The sequence below is a fragment of the Globicephala melas genome, chromosome 9, assembly GCF_963455315.2.
Source record: "Globicephala melas chromosome 9, mGloMel1.2, whole genome shotgun sequence".
Lineage (NCBI taxonomy): Eukaryota > Metazoa > Chordata > Mammalia > Artiodactyla > Delphinidae > Globicephala > Globicephala melas.
Genome location: NC_083322.1, coordinates 10,659,900 through 10,679,908, shown reverse-complemented (window position 1 = coordinate 10,679,908; position 20,009 = coordinate 10,659,900). Strand labels below are relative to the sequence as shown.

Here is a 20,009-nt window from a genome sequence, read left to right as displayed (position 1 = left end):
GGCAAACAAGTTCACACTGTAGTATGTAGAGTTCAAGGTTCTTCAGAGGTAGGATCCAAAGTAGTCTTCTGAGTCTGATCTTTCAATAGTTTCCATATGGCTGCTCAGAATTACCTGTAGATGCCATAACATGCCCTTCAGCTCTATCTTTCTTTAGTGGCTCCTTCTAACTGGAATGACTTTCCCATCATCTTCAATAGCAGACATCCACTCATCCTTCGAGATTCTGCTGAAATGTAAGCTCAACACAATCTATGTTCCATGAAAGGAAGGGTTTTTTTTGTTGTTGTCATTGTTGCTTGCTGCTGTATCCCTAGAAAAGTACCTGACATATAGCAGGTACTCAAGAAATATTTGTTGGGAATTCCCTGGTGGTCCAGTAGTTAGGACTCCAGGCTTTCACTGCCGAGGGCCGGGGTTCAATCCCTGCTCAGGGAACTAGGATCCCACAAGCCGTACAGCAGCCAAAAAAAAAAAAAAAAAAAAAAAATTTGTTGAATTAATTAAGTAAATAAAATGTGAGTGCCTCTGTGAAGCATTTCCTTACACACCCATGACCAGATTATATAATCTTTCATCATCTTTCTGTACTAACCTTTTGACCTTGCTTTATTCTGTGTTTTATAAATGTCTTCTTCACTAGACACATACTAGAGAGTAAAGAACACATGTTACTATTTCTGTTTAATCTTCAATTGCCCAGCAGTGCAACAGGTAGGTAGCAGGCACTCCGTAACTCTTTGTTGACCAAATAAATGGACACTATGGAGTCTGAAAACCGAATTCTTCAGCTTCGTTTTCGCACCTCACAGGAAGTATTCCAGAAAGCAACAAAGCCACGCAAGGCAAAGAGCCAGAAGAAATGGCACAACTGGCGGAACGATGGTGAGCACGCATGCCATGTTAACCAAACAACAGTTCTCAGGTAATGGCAAGCTACAGATGATGGACAGCAGAGGGACTGAAAGCAAAGCTGTAAGCAGCACATTACAGTGACAGGCAAAAAAGAAAAAAACAAAAAACTGTCCACTGTCTTTAAAAAATGTTGCCAAACATGGGCTTCCCTGGTGGCACGGTGGTTGAGAGTCCGCCTGCAGATGCAGGGGACACGGGTTCGTGCCCCGGTCTGGGAGGATCCCACATGCCGCGGAGCGGCTGGGCCCGTGAGCCATGGCCGCTGAGCCTGCGCGTCCGGAGCCTGTGCTCCGCAACGGGAGAAGCCACAACAGTGAGAGGCCCGTGTACCGCAAAAAAAAAAAAAAAAAAAATGTTGCCAAACAATCATTTTTCAAACTGAAATACACTCATCAACCTCATAAAACATGTTTATATAATAAGAATTCTGTTCTAAGCACTACACTGATAGAAAATTTCCTTGATGTTTATCATTGGAAATGAATGACATCATCATGAGAGTGAAATTAACAACCAAGCAACTTATGAACAGTAAAAGCTCAAGACTAAGTGCTTAACAAAATCAAATACGGTTTCCAATTATAACGACAACACTGAAAATATACAAGAATTCCATTTGTAATGTTTGCCAAGCTTTGTGCTTTCTCTGCTGAGATTAATCTCAAGTGGCACTCACATTCAGCTGCTCAAAATGCAAAAATGCTAAATTTAATTCTTAGTGTCAATTTAATTTAAAAACTTTTTTTTTGTTCTGTTTTGTTTTTCTGAGTACAATGAGGCTTCTCCTCCACCTGTTTCCCATTTAGCCACAAGTAATCAAACACCTCAACTTCACTCACAGTTCAAATACATAAATGGGGCACATGTTTTCTCCTTGTGTACGAAAATGTTACAGGTTTTGTGGAAGCAAAGCGCTGACACTGTATTTAATCCTCACTTACCGGTTGGAGCAGGTAGATGAGAGACTCCTCTTGGATTATTATAATTGGCAAAGGAGTGATTCGAGTTGCTTGGAACAAAGTGCTCACTGACGCCATAATCTGGTCAAAACGTCCAGCAAGTCCTCCCAGGGTCACAATCATATCTACCTAAGAAAGCAAAGGAAAACCAGCAGTCACATATTTATGGACTTTTAAAAAATAAATAAATAAAATAATTAAATAACATCAAACACTTCCATAGAGCTTTCAGTACCCTATTTTATTAGATAAGCCATGAAGAAATGGCAGACATCATTTGTGTTGTTCAGATGAAGGAATTAACTCACAAGATTGGTGAGTGGCAGTCAGGTTTCAATAGGTTTTCCCATCTGCCTATTCACCTGGAAAACTAGCCAACTCGTCCTTTAAAACTCTGTTCCATGTCCCTTCCACGTGGAAGTCTTCCTGATTTCACAATTGGTGCCTTTCCCATCCACTCCTCATGGCATCCCTGTGGGCACTTTGATCACCCAACACTGAGTGAGCCCCCACTAGAACCTATAGGTATCTTAAGGACCTATCCTGGCTTTTCACCAAACCTAGTAAGTTGCCTAAACTCTCTGTACCTCATTTTTATGTTTACATGTAAAAACTGGATAATAATTACCAATTGAGAGGGTTGTTGGGGGGATTAAATGAGGTAACTAAATGGGTCAATAAGTGCAAAGCATTTAAAACATGTTCACAACACAGTGATTGTTTAAAAAGTGTTAGCTACTCATCTATTGTATTATTTTCAGTATATTACATTTATATTACTATTTTTATTATTGTTACATGTCGTTTGGTATGTTCTTTCTTTTCATTTAACACCTTAAGCAAAGCATTTCCTATGACTACAGTATAGTTTATTTAAATGTTCCCCTGTTGCTGAAAATACATTTCCATGCTATTTGTATATAAAATTACTGTGATGCTTTCCTAACATACAAGACAATGGTTAAAGAACGGCTGCAGGGCAGTGGAAGGGGGCAGAGTAACAGTCTCCTCCTGCATAAGGCAGGTGGCTGAAGGTCTTAAGGAGAATGAAAGAGAGGCACTGCCTGGTCTCTTTCCTTCTGCTGGTCAGCCTGATCTTGTGATGCACCAGCAGGGTCAAAGCTAGTATACTGATCATGAAAAAGGAAAGACAGAGAGCTTAATTAAATTATTATAAGAAAACCTTACATACAATAAAAAGTGACAGTTATACTCACTCTACCTGGAATAAAATAGAAATTATTTACAGATAGGAAGCATTTGGCTTTTAGTTTTAGTTTTTTTTTTTTTTTTTTGCGGTACACAGGCCTCTCACTGTTGTGGCCTCTCCCGCCGCGGAGCACAGGCTCCGGACGCGCAGGCTCAGCAGCCATGGCTCACGGGCCCAGCCGCTCCGCGGCACGTGGTATCTTCCCGGACCGGGGCACGAACCCGTGTCCCCTGCATCGGCAGGCGGACTCTCAACCACTGCGCCACTAGGGAAGCCCCTGGCTTTTAGTTTTAAAACAGTACATTTTAAAAGCTCAGATAACACTTAGTCTGAAGGCGGCATGATTTTAGAAGAGTAACATATCACCCAAGCACCGGTATAACCTGTTCAGTCTCTAGAGGAACAGTAAGTGGCTTAAGCTCCATAAAGCCAAAGGCTGTGCTTCTCTGGTCCACAGGCTGTGGCCCTGGTCCTCTGCATAGTGCCTAACATGTACAAGACCTCAAATGTTTGATGAATGAATAAGTGAAGACACTGCAAGAAAGAACTAGTCAGTCTAAGGAAGAAAGAGATTAATCGCCATACTACAGGAATATATAAATCAGAACGGGATTCCATAAAAACATAAAAAAGTAAACTACACAGAAAAATTAAGAAATTTGGAATGAGTTTCCTATTTTTGACCTTTTCAGAGTATAGGAATTTTTATTTTGAATAAGATGCTTCAGGTCAAAGCTAGAATATTTTAAGACAAGTATACCACACATCTAGAGGATCTAAAATTTTCTTTGGCGATCTTTCTAGAACTCCGAGCATTAGATTTGAGGCAGAGAAAGGCCATGCACTCTAGGAAGCATGTATTACTCCTAATACACAGGTGAGGACTGGGACACCTTAGTCTTCAGAGGAAACTTACAAACCTTTGTTTGGGGTTATCAAGTCTGGTAATCGCTCCTGGTCGTGTTTAGGAAACCTTATTAGTAAAGCCACTCCAGACTGGAGGGGAAAAGGCCCAGACATTATATAGGACCTCAGAAGAACTAAAGAGAATTTGCTTTACACTGAAGAGAAAGACACTAAGAGAAGTTATATATGAAGTATAAAGTAGAGAAAGTTCTAAGGCTCTGGTAAAAAGCACATGGCACGGTCCTATCTACATAATCCTAAATTCATATAAGAACCAAGGCCTGATGATAAAATAGTTGATTCACTATGCAGATTCTGGAATCCTTTTTGTAGGTTCTCAATTTTTCATTACTATACTCCAAGCCTTGGGGGATCCCATAACCTTTAAGGCTGAAACTTAATCCACATCTTCCACACCGGGATATCATGATGAATCAGCAATATCTGTAAATCAGTCATTGAATTTTTCAGAATAAAGAAGCAGCGAGATTACTTCTCATCACTACTCATTTTCCCTACAGGAAATGTTTATATCCAGACTGATTAAAAACATTAGAGGATCAGTGCAAGCTGCAGCGGGCGCAGGAGCCAGCCCAGGGCTATTTCTGTAGTTCTTTAGTTCTGGTTAGAAGTAGGACACCTGGGGCTTCCCTGGTGGCGCAGTGGTAGGGAGTCCGCCTGCCGATGCAGGGGACACGGGTTCGTGCCCCGGTCCGGGAAGATCCCACATGCCGCGGAGCGGCTGGGCCTGTGAGCCATGGCCGCTGAGCGTGCGCTCCGCAACGGGAGAGGCCACAACAGTGAGAGGGCCGCGTACCGCAAAGAAAAAAGAAAAAAAGTAGGACATCTGATATTCACCAACCCTGTATATTTACATAGGCTTTGCAAGCCTAGATTTGTGCCTTTAGGACAGCAACGCCCCTGGGAAAGAGTGTTCAATCGAAAGCAGGCTATTTACAGACTGCCAGGATACCTTGTCTACCTGGACGCAAAGCCCTGTGCATTTACTTCTTACGTTACCCCGCGTATTGTACATTTTTAAAACATGGTATTTTCTGGTCGCATCAGCATCCCCACGAACGGGCTGTAAGCGCCTGGTCAAGTTCCCCTTTGTGCCCTCCTCTGACTGACCTAGTGACATTCAAACACACCAGTGACAGCATCTCAAGCTTTTGCTTGTGTCCACACCCAGACCCCCCAAAAGGCACTTGCTCACGGGTCCTCGTTCTCTCTGCTGGCTCCCCACCTGCCTGGTTAAGCTCACACCCTGTGCCCTCCCGCCACGAGGCCCCTGCATGGCCCACGGCATGCCTTCCTCTCTAGGATCCGTGAGCATTACAGCCCTTTAATTCCACACGCCTCTCCCTGGTGCCAACTCCGCGTCTGCATGTGTCTGCACCAGGTTGATCAACAAAACCCACCAATTACTCCTTACAGCACACCCAGCTACACTTTGTTACGACTGCTGACGTACTTGTATATCTCTCCATCTAGAGGAGGCCTAGGAATCACAGATGCCAGCCGCAGCGTGTGCGACAAGGCAGACAGCAAGCATTTACTGAGCTTCCCCGAAGCATAGAAAATCAGGGAAAATTGAATAAATAACCAGAGAGGCAAGAAGCTGATTATTAGGCTGAGTTAATGTCATCTAAATCCTACAGAACAGTACTTCCCTACTTGGCAAGGATTCTAACAGTTAGTAGCTTTTGAAAAGAATAACTTATTTCACATGTGTTACCCCGGGTAGTATTTATCGATCATTTACCATGTGTTAGCTACTATTCTGAACACTTAGGATAGATCAGTAAACAAGACAAAAACTCCTGCCTTCATGGAATTGATATTCAAGTGGAGGAGAATATATGTATAACCGAATCACTTTGCTATTCACCTGAAACTAACACAACATTGTTAATCAACTATACTCCAATATAAAATAAAAATTAAAAATAAATTAATTTAAAAAACAGATGGAGGACAACACGCAATTAATAAAAACAGAAAATAAGTATATTAGTTGGGATGTGAAAAGATGGCGAGTCCTACAGGGGAATAAGAGAGTAGGAAAAGAGAGATGAAAAATGCTAGGCTGGGAAGAACTTCCACTTCAAACAAGAGAGCCAGGGCAGGCTCCATCAGAAAGGTAAGAGAGGAGCAGCAAAGACCTGAAGGAGATGAGGGAGCCAGTCAGGTACAGACACCTGGAGCCAGACCCATCAGAAAACAGATTGTGGTAAGGCCCTGAAACAGTGACATGGCCCCAGGCATTTTCAAAGAATGTCGGGAGGCTAGTCGTGAGAACTGAATGAGAAATTAGCAGGAGGAATCATTAAAATCTAAAGGCTAGATCTGTATAGAGCCTTGGTAAGCCATTGTAAAGTCCCGACTTTTATTAGCATTAAGTGGAAAGCCATTTTGAGCAGAGGGGTGACACGATGTATGTATTTTTAAAAGTCACCATGCTGGGTGTCTGGAGAACAAACTGTGTGGAGGCAAAGAAGAAATCCAGGAGATCGTTAAGAGATCAGCACAGTAATACAGACGAGAGACAACTTTGCTAGCCCCATCACTTCACCAAAAACTATCATCACTGACATCCTATTGCAAAACCCAATGGTCAGTTCTCAGTTCTGACATTATTCGATCCATCAGCAACATCTGACAAGTTTATTCTTACCTCCTCCTGGATGAAGTCTCTTCCAGAAAGATGGGCTTCCAGCAAACCATACTGCCTTGATCTCACTGGATGTGTCTTCTCAGGAAAAACTTAACATCTCTGGAGTGGTCCAGAGCAAGGTCCTTAATTCTATTGTCATTACATCCCCTCCCTTGGTGTTCTCAGGCAGCCTTGTAGCTTTAAATACCATCAATGTCAGCACTTCCTCACTGTGTATCTTCAGTCCAGACCTCTCTCCTCAATTCCAGCCTCATATATTCAATTGCTTACTTGACATCTGCATTTGGAATCCAATAGAGATCTCGAAGGTTCCATGATCTTTCCCTCAATCACGGTCTCCCACTGTCTTCCCCACGTCGGGTGCTCCAGCCAAAACTCCCAGAGTCGTTCCTGACTCCTCTCTCACGTCCCTTATTTATCCTCTCAGGAGATTCTACTGGTTCTAAGTTCAGTACGTATCCAAAATTTCTCCCCTCCTCAGTATCTACAACCTCATCACAACCACGGCCATCAAAATCCATCAGAGGATGTAAGCCAACGTTCTGTCTCATGGGAAACACTGCAATAGCCTCCAAAAGATCTCTGCTTCTGCCCTTATTTCTCCACAGTCTAGTCTCAATACAGTATCAAAAACAATCCTGTTAAAATGTAAATCAGATTATGACACTCTTCTGTTCAAAATCCTCCAATGGTTTTCTAATGATTTTTCTTAATAGGACAGCAAAGCCTGCAATGTTGGATATCCAGGTGTCTCTCTGGTCTCACCTATTTCCTTTCTCTTCCTCCTCTTGGCTCCAATCATAATTTCTTCCTCCTTTCTGTCTCCTGAAGACACAAGAGTCCTTCCTACTTCAAGGACTTTGCGTTTGCTGTTCTTTCTTCCTAGAATGCATTATCCTCAGATATTCACATGGCTAGCTTCTTTACTTATTTCATTGACCATCTATCAAAAACTTTCCCCTCGGGCTTCCCTGGTGGCACAGTGGTTGAGAGTCCGCCTGCCGATGCAGGGGACACGGGTTCGTGCCCCAGTCTGGGAAGATCCCACATGCCGCGGAGCGGCTGGGCCTGTGAGCCATGCCGCTGAGCCTGCGCGTCTGGAGCCTGTGCTCTGCAATGGGAGAGGCCACAACAGTGAGAGGCCCACGTACCGCAAAAAAAAAAAAAAAAATTTTCCCCTCTTCCATGCCAACAGATCATATCCCCATTCCCTGATTTAAATTTTCTCCTTAGTACCTCTCATTATCTAACCCCATGCTAAATAGTTTCTTTCTTTAGCTTGTCTTATTATGTGTCACTCTAATTAGACTAAAATTAAATGATGGCAGAGATTTTTCTGTCTCTAGTGTTTAGAATGCAGCATGGCACATTATTATGTACCTGTTGGTGTCTCAAATATTTGTTGACTAAATGGAGAAATAAAACAAGGGTTGAAGGATAGTAAAAGAGCATGGTCAATGGATCAGAGTACCGGTGGAGTCGAAGAATTGCTGAAGTCGGGGGCAAGCGCGTGAGTCAAATGGATAAAACAGAGATTAGGGAGGGTTTACAAATCTTGGTATAGACAAGGTCTAGGTATATTCATACAATTAACTGAGGTAAAGAGGCAAACAATATAACTAGAGGGGATAAGTTTAAGGAAACAAGAGATCAGTGTACTGGAAGGTTCCTTCAAGTGTGTATGGAATTTACCATGAATTAAAACAGTATTGTTGAAAAAAATTATTGGTGACCTAGATGTTAACTTCATCAAGACAAGCAGGAAAATGACCAGGATTATAACAAATGAAGACTACAGCAATGAGCAATAAGGATGACAGAATCTGATGACATGAGATTCAGAGCTTGAGTTTTTAGGGGAAAAGAAGAAACGAAGAATCAAGTAGAACAGCAGTGTCCAATGGGAATACGATAGGAGACACATATCCAATGTAAAATTTTCTAGTGGCTACATTTAAAAAAGTAAAAAGAGGTAAAATTTTTAAAATGTATATTGTTTAATGTACTATATCTAAAATATATTTTTTTCATGTAACCTGTATTAAAAATATTGAGGTGTGAGGAAAACTAGATAATTATATACAGAAGAATAGATCTGAACCCCCATCTCATACCACCCACAAAAATTAATTTGGAATGGATTAAAGACTTAAACATAAAACCTGAAACCATAAAACTCTTAGAAAAAAACATAGGGAAAAAAGGTCCTTGACGTTGGTCTTAGCAACAATTTTTTAGATATGACACCAAAAACACAAGTAAAAAAAAAAGCAAAAATAAATAAGTGGGACTGCACAGATCTAAAAACCTTCTGCAAAGCAAAAGAAACAATTAACAAAATGAAAAGGCAACCTATGGAATGGGAGAAAATATCTGCAACCATCTCTCTGATAAGAAGTTAATATCCAAAATATAAAAGGAACTCATACAGTAGCAAAAAAAACTAAACAATCCAATTAAAAAATGGGCAGAGGATGTGAATAGACATTTTTTCAGAGAAGACATACAAATGGCCAACAGGTACATGCAAAGATGTTCAACATCACTAACCGTTAGAGAAATGTAAATCAAAACCACAATGAGATATCACCTCATGGTAGTTAGAATGGCCATTATCAAAAAGACAAGATCCTACTGTATAGCACAGGGAACTATATTCAATGTCCTGTGATAAACTGTAACATAAAAACATATAAAAAAGAATGTATATATATATATGTATAACTGAGTCACTTGGTTGTACAGCAGATATGACCACAGCATTGTAAATCAACTACACTTCAATAAAATAAAATTTTTAAAAAACACAAGAGATAACAGGTGTTGATAAGGATATAGAGAAAAGGGAACTCTTGTACACTGTTGCTGAGAATGGAAATTGGTGCAGCCACTATGAAAATAGTATGGAGGTCCCTCAAAATATTAAAAATACAACTTCTATATGACCCAGCAATCAAACTCTCTTCTGTTTCTTCTGGGTATATATATACCCAGAAGAAACAGTGTGTACACACACACACACACACACACACACACACACACACACACAAGAAGTCACGATCATCTTCCCATGTTCACGAACATCCTCCCATGTTCATTGCAGCGTTATTCACAATAGCCAAGATAGGGAAACAACCACACAACCAAAGTGTCTGTCAACAGATGAATGGGTAAAGAAGATTAAAAAGTATGTGAGATATATTCATATATATGTATATGCATATATATGTAACATACTCACACACATAAATATACATACACACAGTGGAATAGTCTTCAGACATGAGAAAGAAGGAAATCCTGCCATTTGTGACAACATGGATGGACCTGGAGGATGTGAGATGCTAAGTGAGATAAGTCCGACAAAGAAAGACAAACACTGTATGATCTCCCTTGCGTGTGAAATCTACAAAAGCTGAACGCCAAGAGAGGATAATGTCAGTTGTCAGCAGTTGTGGGGTGGGGAAAGTAAGGTGATACTGGTCAAAGGGTACAAGCTTCCAGTTGAAAGATGAGTAAGTTCCAAAGATCTAATGGACAGCATGGAGCTATACTTAACAATACTGTACTGTATATTTGAAAGTTGCTAAGAGTAGATCTTAAATGTTCTTATCACCACAACAAGAAACAAAGGTAATCATGTGAGCTGATGGACTTGTTAACTAACTTTATTATTGTAATCATTCTGTAATATATATGTGTATTAAATCATCACGTTGTACACCTTAAACTTACACAGTGTTATATATCAATTATCTCATTAAAGCTGGAAAAAATATTGAGATATTTTTCCCACTTGGTCTTCAAAATCCTCAATGTACTTTACAGTAATGGCGCATCTCAATTTAGGGTAGCTACACTTCAAGGGCTCAGGTGGCCAGTGGCTAGAGTTTTGGACCACACAGGTCTAGAAATGGCGAATAGTAGTGAAGACACCCACCCCTAATTCTGGGGACCATTCTAGAAACAGCAGCAGGAGAAATGACAGAACAAAACAACAGCACTACTATGGCTGCAGAGAATTGCTGCAGCCCAGTTTCTGTTGGAATTAGATGTAAAGACATTGTGAATACAGGGGATTTTTCACAAGGACGGACCACGGGTTTCAGAGGGCACTGAGACACAGAGCATACATATTCTAGGGCAAGTCTATTTATTTTAGAACACAGCTACCATCTCTAAAGAAGGTAAGCTACTCTCAGAGACTCACACATTTCCTACCGGTTGTGACCCATCAAAGATTCAGTGTTTGTAACTCTAAAAAGCGTTATTATAATCCTGTTAGCTCTGCAGATAAAATATTTTAAATAATATATTTGTGTACACATAACACAAGAACATACCTATTACACCATATTCTGTAATATAAAAATGTTAAAAATCAATTTCTAATTGATTTTTATACATGTCCTACATTCAAGTCAGGGTATTTTACATGGACCCTTTTTGTCAGCAAAGGGAAGTGGTGGAACAGAGACTGCTTTTGGCTCTTCATCTGCAATCATGTGTAGCAAAAAAGAACCCTGAAACCCTGGATTAATACATTAAAGATGGTATATTCCCTTAAGAGCCATGGAACCACATACATGACTTCCTTGTGACTCATGTATAAAGGTAAGGGATGGACTAAATTCCCTAACCTATTTTTCAAGATCCCTTTCACTTCTAACAGTCCATGTGAGGTTCTCTGGTTTCCACTCTAACAGGTTAAATAATAATTGTGTCTGTTTTGTTTAGAGAATAAATGAAAAAGTTGGCTTTGCGTTATTTGTTTTGCCTTAATAGAATCATGACAAGACTGGCTGAAGGATATAGAACACCAAAAGGAGAAGCAATTTCATTTTTCTGTTATAGCAGGAAAAACCTTTTGATAAACAAATGGCGTTTTTCTCCGTTTGTCCTCAAGAAGACTTAGATACGGCATGCACAAAGTCTACAGCAGGGACAGTGGCTGTCAGAATATTTTAATTGCATTGACTTTCCATAAACTGAATTCTGGAGATGCATAAATGGACAATTTCTTTGTGGCTCTCCCTGATAGGGTGACCATACAATTTAATGTACAAGCTGAGACACTCCTGAAAGTAAAAGGGGGACATTATAAATAATGACACCAAGAACACATGCATAAATACACGCATAAATCGAGACACACGTTTACCCTACTCTTTGAGAATTACAAGTAACATTAACAGAGCCAACTTCACAAAATTAAACTCTAGGGTCTCAAAAAATTTAGACATTATTCTTAAGCTTCCCTTAACCTTCAAAGATCTTTACTGTACAACAGTTAGGCTTAAACAGAAGGTGAAATTCTCTGGTCCAATTGTTTGATGCTCTAATTTAAAGATGGAAGACCCGGGCTTCCCTGGTGGCGCAGTGGTTGAGAGTCCGCCTGCCGATGCAGGGGACATGGGTTCGTGCCCCAGTCTGGGAAGATCCCACATGCCGCGGAGCGGCTGGGCCCGTGAGCCATGGCCACTGAGCCTGCGCCTCCGGAGGAGCCTCTGCTCCACAATGGGAGAGGCCACAACAGTGAGAGGCCCGCGTACCGCAAAAAAAAAAAAAAAAAAAGGAAGACCAATGCAGGCTATGAAGGAAATCATGGGATCAAGATAGAGGAAAAACAATAAACTGACAACAACCCAGCAATATCAAAATATGTTTTAATAAGCCTATAAAATAATTCCAGTGATTGATGTGAAGTACAATGAAACACCAGAGAAATTAAAGACCTCAGGTTTTATGGTATCAGAATACACTGTACTGACAAACAGAATATACGTGGCTGGATCTTGGCAGCCTGTGGAAACAATACTACAGGGATCCCATTTAAATTTCAACAAGGCCTAATGAGTCACAGTTTAATGCAAACCTGTTTGGGTGAGAAAGAAATAATGCCTCTTGCAATGGCAAGATAATGAGGCCCCAGATTTTTCTCAAATAATTTGTTCTCCATCTTCCCTGCTGCAGCCTTATTCAGGCATCATCCTTCTCACCTGGATAACTCCACTGGCCTCCTGCCTGGCCTTCTATAACCAGGTAGTTTTCTCCCTGATTATGAGAGAAAGCTTTCTACATCTCAAATCTGATCATGCCAATGTTCTGTTTCAGTACTGGCTTTCCAGAACCTACAAGATAAATAAAGTCCAATCTCCTCCTATACTGACTCCTAAGTTACATCTGCCACTCCCCACCCCCTTTATGTTCTAGAAATACTTTAGTTCTCAGAACACATCACAAGATTTCAAACCTCAGTGTCTGAACTATCCCCTTTCCCCACCCTCCCTTGTAAAGTATTTCCAAAGATGCCTACCTCCACCTCCGAAGAAAAAACAAACAAACAAACTTGTTTGGACAGAGCATTTTCATCCAACTTTGTCAAACTGCAAATACATTATTAAGAAACGTCATAAACATGTTTACCACAAAACTTGTTTTTCAATGTGTTATTGAGAGAAAAGCTTAAAAAGTAAAAAAGCAGAGGAAGGGGTATATTTATACCTGAAAAGTGAGCAATGTATACAAGCTTGTTTGCATTTGACAGAAAACTGTGAAGGTGATGAAAAGGATCTATGCTCAGACAGCTGACTGAAACCATAATCCCCCAGTAAAAGTTGTAGCATAAAAGCTCAGGCAGCTCACACCCTCACTGCCCATTAGGAGCTTATAATGTCCCTGTACCTCTCTGGAGAGCTCAGCTTGTACAGACTGGAAGAAACTCTTGCTGCCAGAGGTCCTTGACACACTGGCAGCAAGTCAGCAGCAGAGGAGGCCAGGAGAGACAGGCCTACCCCAAAAGGTAGGCCCCTCCCTACTAGTGCATTCTGTTAGCTTGTTAAGGGAAACAAATGTAAACAGTGCAAGTGTTCATGTGTGATTAGGACTTTCGGTATTGCCTACCCTTTGACATCCCAAACCTGATTTACCTTTGACCTTGAATACTCAGAACAAAACACTCCCCTGATTCTGGTTAGTTCTTTATCTTCCAGTTGCAGCTGAGTTACCACCTGCACAAGGAGAGTTCAGACTGGAGAAGGTCCACTTCCAAGGGGCTTCTCACCTGTCCTATCCTGCTTACAAGGGCATTCACTTCCAAGGCCATGAATTCTAAGAGTCAGATACCCTGTCTCATTCAGTTTGCACCTTTCAACCTATTGATACAATATGTAGCAGAATGGCTGGTAAATATGTAACAGACATTTGTTAGCTGAATGGGAACGGTTTCCATGCTTTAACTCTGGCAAACAAGACCCAGCATCACGAGGCACACAGTTTAAGTCTATTTTCTAAGGTCCTTAAAAGATGACTAAAGAGTTATCCTTCAAGGGACTTCCCTGGTGGCGCAGCGGATGAGACTCCGTAATCCCAACGCAGGGGACCTGGGTTTGATCCCTGGTCGGGGAACTAGATCGCAAATGCATGCTGCAACTAAGAGTTCACATGCCACAACTGAGGAGCCCTGGAGCCACACTAAGGAGCCCACCTGCCGCAACTAAAACCTGGTGCAACCAAATAAATAAATAAATATTATTTAAAAAAAAGAGTTATCCTTCAAGAAGCCTGTAATTGGTTTTTTTTTTTACTATCATTAGAATTGCCATCCTTCAATTCAGCTTGCACACACCATTACACTAATTTCCTAAATTATATTATGACTTTTCATTCAAAATTCTCTAACAGATTAACATCACCTGTAAATCAAAATTCAAATTCTTTACCTAGAGATTAAAGATCCTTCCTATGTGACCCCAACAATCTTTCTAGCACTGATGACTGCTGTGACCAGTTGTACTCCTTAGAAATCTTACCGCACACAGTGAGTTTTTCTTTGCTTTTTCATATTGCTGTCTGGAATCCCCGAAAACACTTTAATTTCAGATGCCCTGGTCATGACAGAGTACAGGACAATGACTGAGTTCATTCCCAGAATGATGAAATGCTTTTTTGATTTACCCTAGGCTTTGCATTTTTTAGTTAAATATTTCAAGCCTGGTTGTAATAACAGTGTTGTCTTTTCCCACAGGTCTGTCCTGAGTACTAATATTTCCATGATTAACTGCCCTATTGGTTCTGAAACCATATCAATGAGACCCCTGGATACGGGACATTTTTTCCATATAAACAAAAAGCAGAATGTGATATATATATATTATATATATATATATAAAATATATATATATGGAAATGTGTTATTTTTCCTTCCATGTAAATACACAAAGTGATGGCAAGAGCAAATTTGCATGTATTTACATTTCTCTATATCAGAAAGTGAGTGCCAAGGAGAGTTGAATAGAATAAAACACATACTTGTGTTTTTTTAACATGATTTTATTCTATTATCTCTGCTGAAAATTAAATTCTTTGAAGAGTCAGGAATATATTTAAGAGTAAGTAAAAGTTACATAAAATCATGGTCTGTATAAATAGCATGGGTATTACATATCTACTGGAGGTAATTATGGTCTCCAAACCTCTCATACCACTGGGGGTCTTAAGAAATGGAAAGATGTATTATTTGTGGTTTAGAAATCCCAAAATACCTAGCACAGCATCGTCAACACAGCTGGTATTTAGTGCAAAATTAAAACTCAAAGCATGACCTATATCACATTCAGAAACCATTAGCTATTTGGAGGTAGAGTTTTAAAGGATATTACAGTTTGTGTAAATGTCGTCCATTCGAAGCTCAATGATTGCTTGGTAGATGAATGAAAAAAATTCACATCTGCATTCCTGATCATCCTATTCAAAAAGCACCAGGTATTTTTCACTCTGGCTAAAATTTCTATAACATACATGATGCCCTTCTAAAGTTAAATATTTGGAAGAGCACTAAGCACTCATTCCTCCCATTCTGTGAAAAATGGCTTATGAGGTACCAGAACCTGAAATCCACGTCCTCTTTCATCCCTCATTCATCCTCTTTCATTCCCACCACTGAGCAAGTTGAAAATAGACAATTTTCAAAACCTCTGCCAACTGACTGACTTTTGGTAAGAGACGCTTTGTTCCCAGAATATGAGTACTTCTGTACTTGTGATCATTTTTTAATAGCTATTACCCTATCTTGCATCATCATGATTTGTTTTCTCCAAACAATATTTCTTGCTTTTGCTTCAGCCATAAAATAAGTCTTAGCTGCATATTCTTGTCTAAAATGATAAAGGAAACTCTTGGCTTCCATGGCTGGATGGATTGGATTTGGCTATTTGTAGTACTTCGGGCACATTATTTTCCCAAAGTTTAGTGGTATAAAACTCTCTTCAGTTTTTATTGACCAGTTTATAACAGGTGGCTATCAGGCTTACTGTAGTGCAATTCTTAGATTTTGCAATCTGCTGCAATATAAATAGTTTATGTTAATTATCCCCTTTCCAGCTTCTGGGAGAACAGAGACATTTTGATTGCAAATTTCACACTTGGTCATTAACACTATGGTTTCTGAATATGCACTGGACCATTTTTTTTGTTTTTGTTTTTTTTGCGGTACGCGGGCCTCTCACTGTTGTGGCCTCTCCCGTTGCGGAGCACAGGCTCCAGACGCGCAGGCTCAGCGGCCATGGCTCACGGGCCCAGCCGCTCCGCGGCATGTGGGATCTTCCTGGACCAGGGCACGAACCCATGTCCCCTGCATCGGCAGGCGGACTCTCAACCACTGCGCCACCAGGGAAGCCCCTAAACAATCCGTTTTTTAAGAAGTTGAATCTATCCTGAAAAGGCAAGTCACAGCATCTATGATAGTCTGAATTATTCTCTGGTTACTCATTTATCTGTTTCCTCTATTAGACTGGAGTCTATTTGAGGCCATGCATTTGGTCACCAAATCCTAGCATAATGTCTTAAGAGACACATACTACATAAAAGTTTGTTAAGCTGACCGGAAGATGATCCCCAGTAGCTTCCACAGTGTACTTAAGGGGAGAAAGTCTGCCTTTGGAACGCTGAAGTGAACTTCTGACTTTCCTTGGGTAACACATCCCTCAGTGAGCACAAGGCACGCAAGGTCCCCCGTAGCATGGGGGAAGCCGGAGCGCACCTCTCCTCTTCTCTCTCCATCCAGGCACGAGGCACACAGTGGTCAGCGGGGCTGTGCAACTCGCCCTGCTGAGGGATCCCATCACTAAACATACAGATCCCATTCTCACTGGTTCCCTGGGAAAAGGGGACATTGAAAACCTCCCCTAGGAAACACTGCAACATGGGAGGAGCCCTCTGTTTAATTCAAGTGTCTGATATTAAAAGAAATCTTGTAAAATTAGAATATGTCCAAAAGAAACAATGCTAGAATGTTAACTAGACTTACTGGGGTGATGATTTCACAATTTAGACAAATACTGAAACATTATGCTGTACACCTGAAAGTAATATAATGTTGTACGTCAATTATACCTCAATTAAAAAAAAATATTTTCACTTAAAAATAAAAGGAAATGATGAGTCCATGAAACTGGGTTATAAACTTTAATTAGTCTGATTCCTAAAAACATTATCTAATTCGAATATCATATTGGTCCATGAAATTTATTATAAAAGCAAAAGATCACTATATATATTTTATAAAAGATCTTATTTATATTTATAATTTTTATAAAATATATTAAGGTATATGCTTTATAAAATAAATATCATATATAACTATATTACATATAAAATATATTTTATAAAATTAAATAGAATATATAAATATATTTTATAAAATATATCTATAAAATGCAGTATTTTATATTTTATTTATACAAAATTTATATTTATTTTCTGTAAATATATAAATATATTATGCAAAGGAAATTATATAAAATGTTATGAGATCACAAGAGCTAAGGTGCACAAAAATATATGACTATTAATACCACCACTGCTACTATTATATTTTTATGAAGGACTTTATATGTGGCAGGCACTGCAGTAAATGCTTTGCCTCACAACTCGCTGGTACGTGTAGATTATTATTCTGACTTTCCAGATGAGAAAGATGAGTCTTAAAGAAGTTAAAGAGCTTTCTGTAGTCATGCAGCTGAAAGAATGCTAGCATAACCCAAGCATCTGAGCACCTAACCTCTAATTACAATGTGTTGGAGAATAATTCTTTTCATAATAAGCATATTCATTCCTACAATTGGTACAGACAGCAAGCAATGTAAGGAATGTGGACACATGACACACGTGTCGTGGGAGAATTAGTAGGAAATGCTAAGAAGATTCTTTCACAGAGGATACATGCCAGCTAAGGTTTGCCAGGATATCCTTTGGAATTTGCCTTGATGTTATTGGAAATAAATTTATTCATTGAACAGGTATTTATTGAATAAGTAACTGGGAGAAAAGAAAAGACTTAAAGCAGATGTCCATTTAAGATAGAGGATATAAATTTTAGTAAGGGAATGGAGTGAAGGGGGCAAACAGAAGGTTAGTAAAATAACCTGGGTAAGAAATGATAAAGGTCTGAACTAAGATAGTACCAGTAAGATTGGAAAGAACAAAGTGGGCACAGGAGATGCTTGTAGAATTAAAGCAACTGTGACCAGCCATTGAGGGATGGTACAGGGTTAGTAAAGTATAAGGTTACTCTCAGGTTTCTGCCGGGTGGACGGATGGTAGTGCCACTGAATGAGACAGAAAAGAAAGAAAATGAGATTTTGTGAGGAAGATGATGAATTTTGGTTTACACTGAAATGAAGTTCCTCTGGCCTTCCAGTTAGTGGTTAGAAATAGGGCTTTGGAGTTCAGGATTAGAGATATAAGATATAGAGTTAATGGCACAGAATGATAACTGAAGCCCGGGGAAACAAGATAAAAGTAAAAGGCAGGTATGACAGAATATCAATATGAGAAGAGCCAGGGAGAAAATGGAGGTAGGGATGGAGACCACAGGGCTGTGACAGGTCAGGAGGGAATGCAGGAATAGACAGGGTTACTTCTTCTAGACCCAGTCCTGGTAAAATCAGATCCTTGACTGAGTCCGACCATACTCTGATCTCTAGGGAAGCTGTGAAAGTTGAGAGGATCTGGCCTGTCATGTAGTTTAAACACCACCAAGTTTCTAGTGAAGATTTTCAAGCAGGCATAGTTTTCATGTACAGTAGTTGCTGAAACATGCAGCAGAGTCTCACAGTTTGAAACTTTTTGAGGAAACATTTTAAAATTGAGAGAGTCCACAAAAAGTTACTGATTGTAGTCCTTGCTTCTTATTCTATATTACCATAAGTCATGGCACACACAGATGACACCATTCCACTGTTAGAGCGTATCTGCAACACTGAACATACTTTTCCAAATAAATGTTTTATTTTGAAATAACTTGAGATTTAGTAAAAAGTCGTGAAGATACTTCAGGGAGTACACACTTCACCCAGCTCCCAGTGCTGTTAACATCTTAGATAAACATGGCACATTTGTCACAACTAACATTGACACTGGGGCACAACTATTAATGAAACTCTGGACGTTATTCACATTTCACCCCACTGCATTTAGTTTTCATGTCTCTCTCATCTCCTCTGCTCTGTGACCGTTTCTCAAGTCTTTCCTTGTCTTTCATGACCTTGAAAATAGCGGTCAGGTATTTTGTAGAATGATCTTCAATTTGGGTTTCTCTGATTTTTGTCAAAGATTAAACTGAGATTACGGGTTTTAGGGAAGTACACCGCAAGTGCCCTTCTCACCCTATACCTAGAGAGAGGGGCGTGTACTACTAACATGAATTATCACTGATGATGTTAATTATGATTCCTTGATTAAGGTGGTATCTGCTAGGTTTCTCTAATGTAAAGATAGTATTTATTCCTTTCCAGAGCACATGTGTACACACACGACAGATTTATTACATTTTGCTTTAGATAAGACTGGAATCTTGCCAAAGATACTAGCTCATCAGAGCGGACTTTATTGAAGACATCAGAGTACCTTGGAAAATACTTCTCACAGTACTATCATAGTTCTTCCAGCAACCCTAAGGATGTCTTATTATATTAATAAAGTAATTAGTCCAATCAGATACAGTCAGTCTTAAATTTGATGAGCAGCAACAGATATTTAGTATGAACATAAAGTCATTAGTCCATTACAAACCAATCATGACCAATACTGATAATCAGTAGATATAAATAGTCTAAAACTCTCCAAGATCAGCAGGTAGGTCTGACCCAGACACCTTTCAAATTACTACTTCTCCCCTGGGTGCCTTATCTCCCTACTTGGTCCTTTTGGTCTCCTGAAAGTAAGCCCCACTGGCTGTTGAAGCCAAAAATCCTGAGGGCTCATCTTCTGGGCACAGGATCCCCGGGATAGAGAGCCCGATGTGGGGCTCAGACCCCTTGCTCCTTGGGGAGAACCTCTGTAG

At 40.0% G+C, this 20,009-nt stretch overlaps 1 protein-coding gene across 6 annotated transcripts in view; it reads right to left on the bottom strand.

The window, feature by feature from the left end:
• TPK1 (thiamin pyrophosphokinase 1) overlaps nucleotides 1-20,009 on the bottom strand; it is a 361,659-nt gene that overhangs the window by 167,159 nt on the left and 174,491 nt on the right. For all 6 annotated transcript variants that reach the window (XM_060304968.1, XM_060304970.1, XM_060304971.1 and 3 more), the window contains one exon: nucleotides 1,857-2,003. In XM_060304968.1, the coding sequence (XP_060160951.1) occupies nucleotides 1,857-2,003 (147 nt within the window). The remainder of the gene's footprint in view (nucleotides 1-1,856; nucleotides 2,004-20,009) is intronic.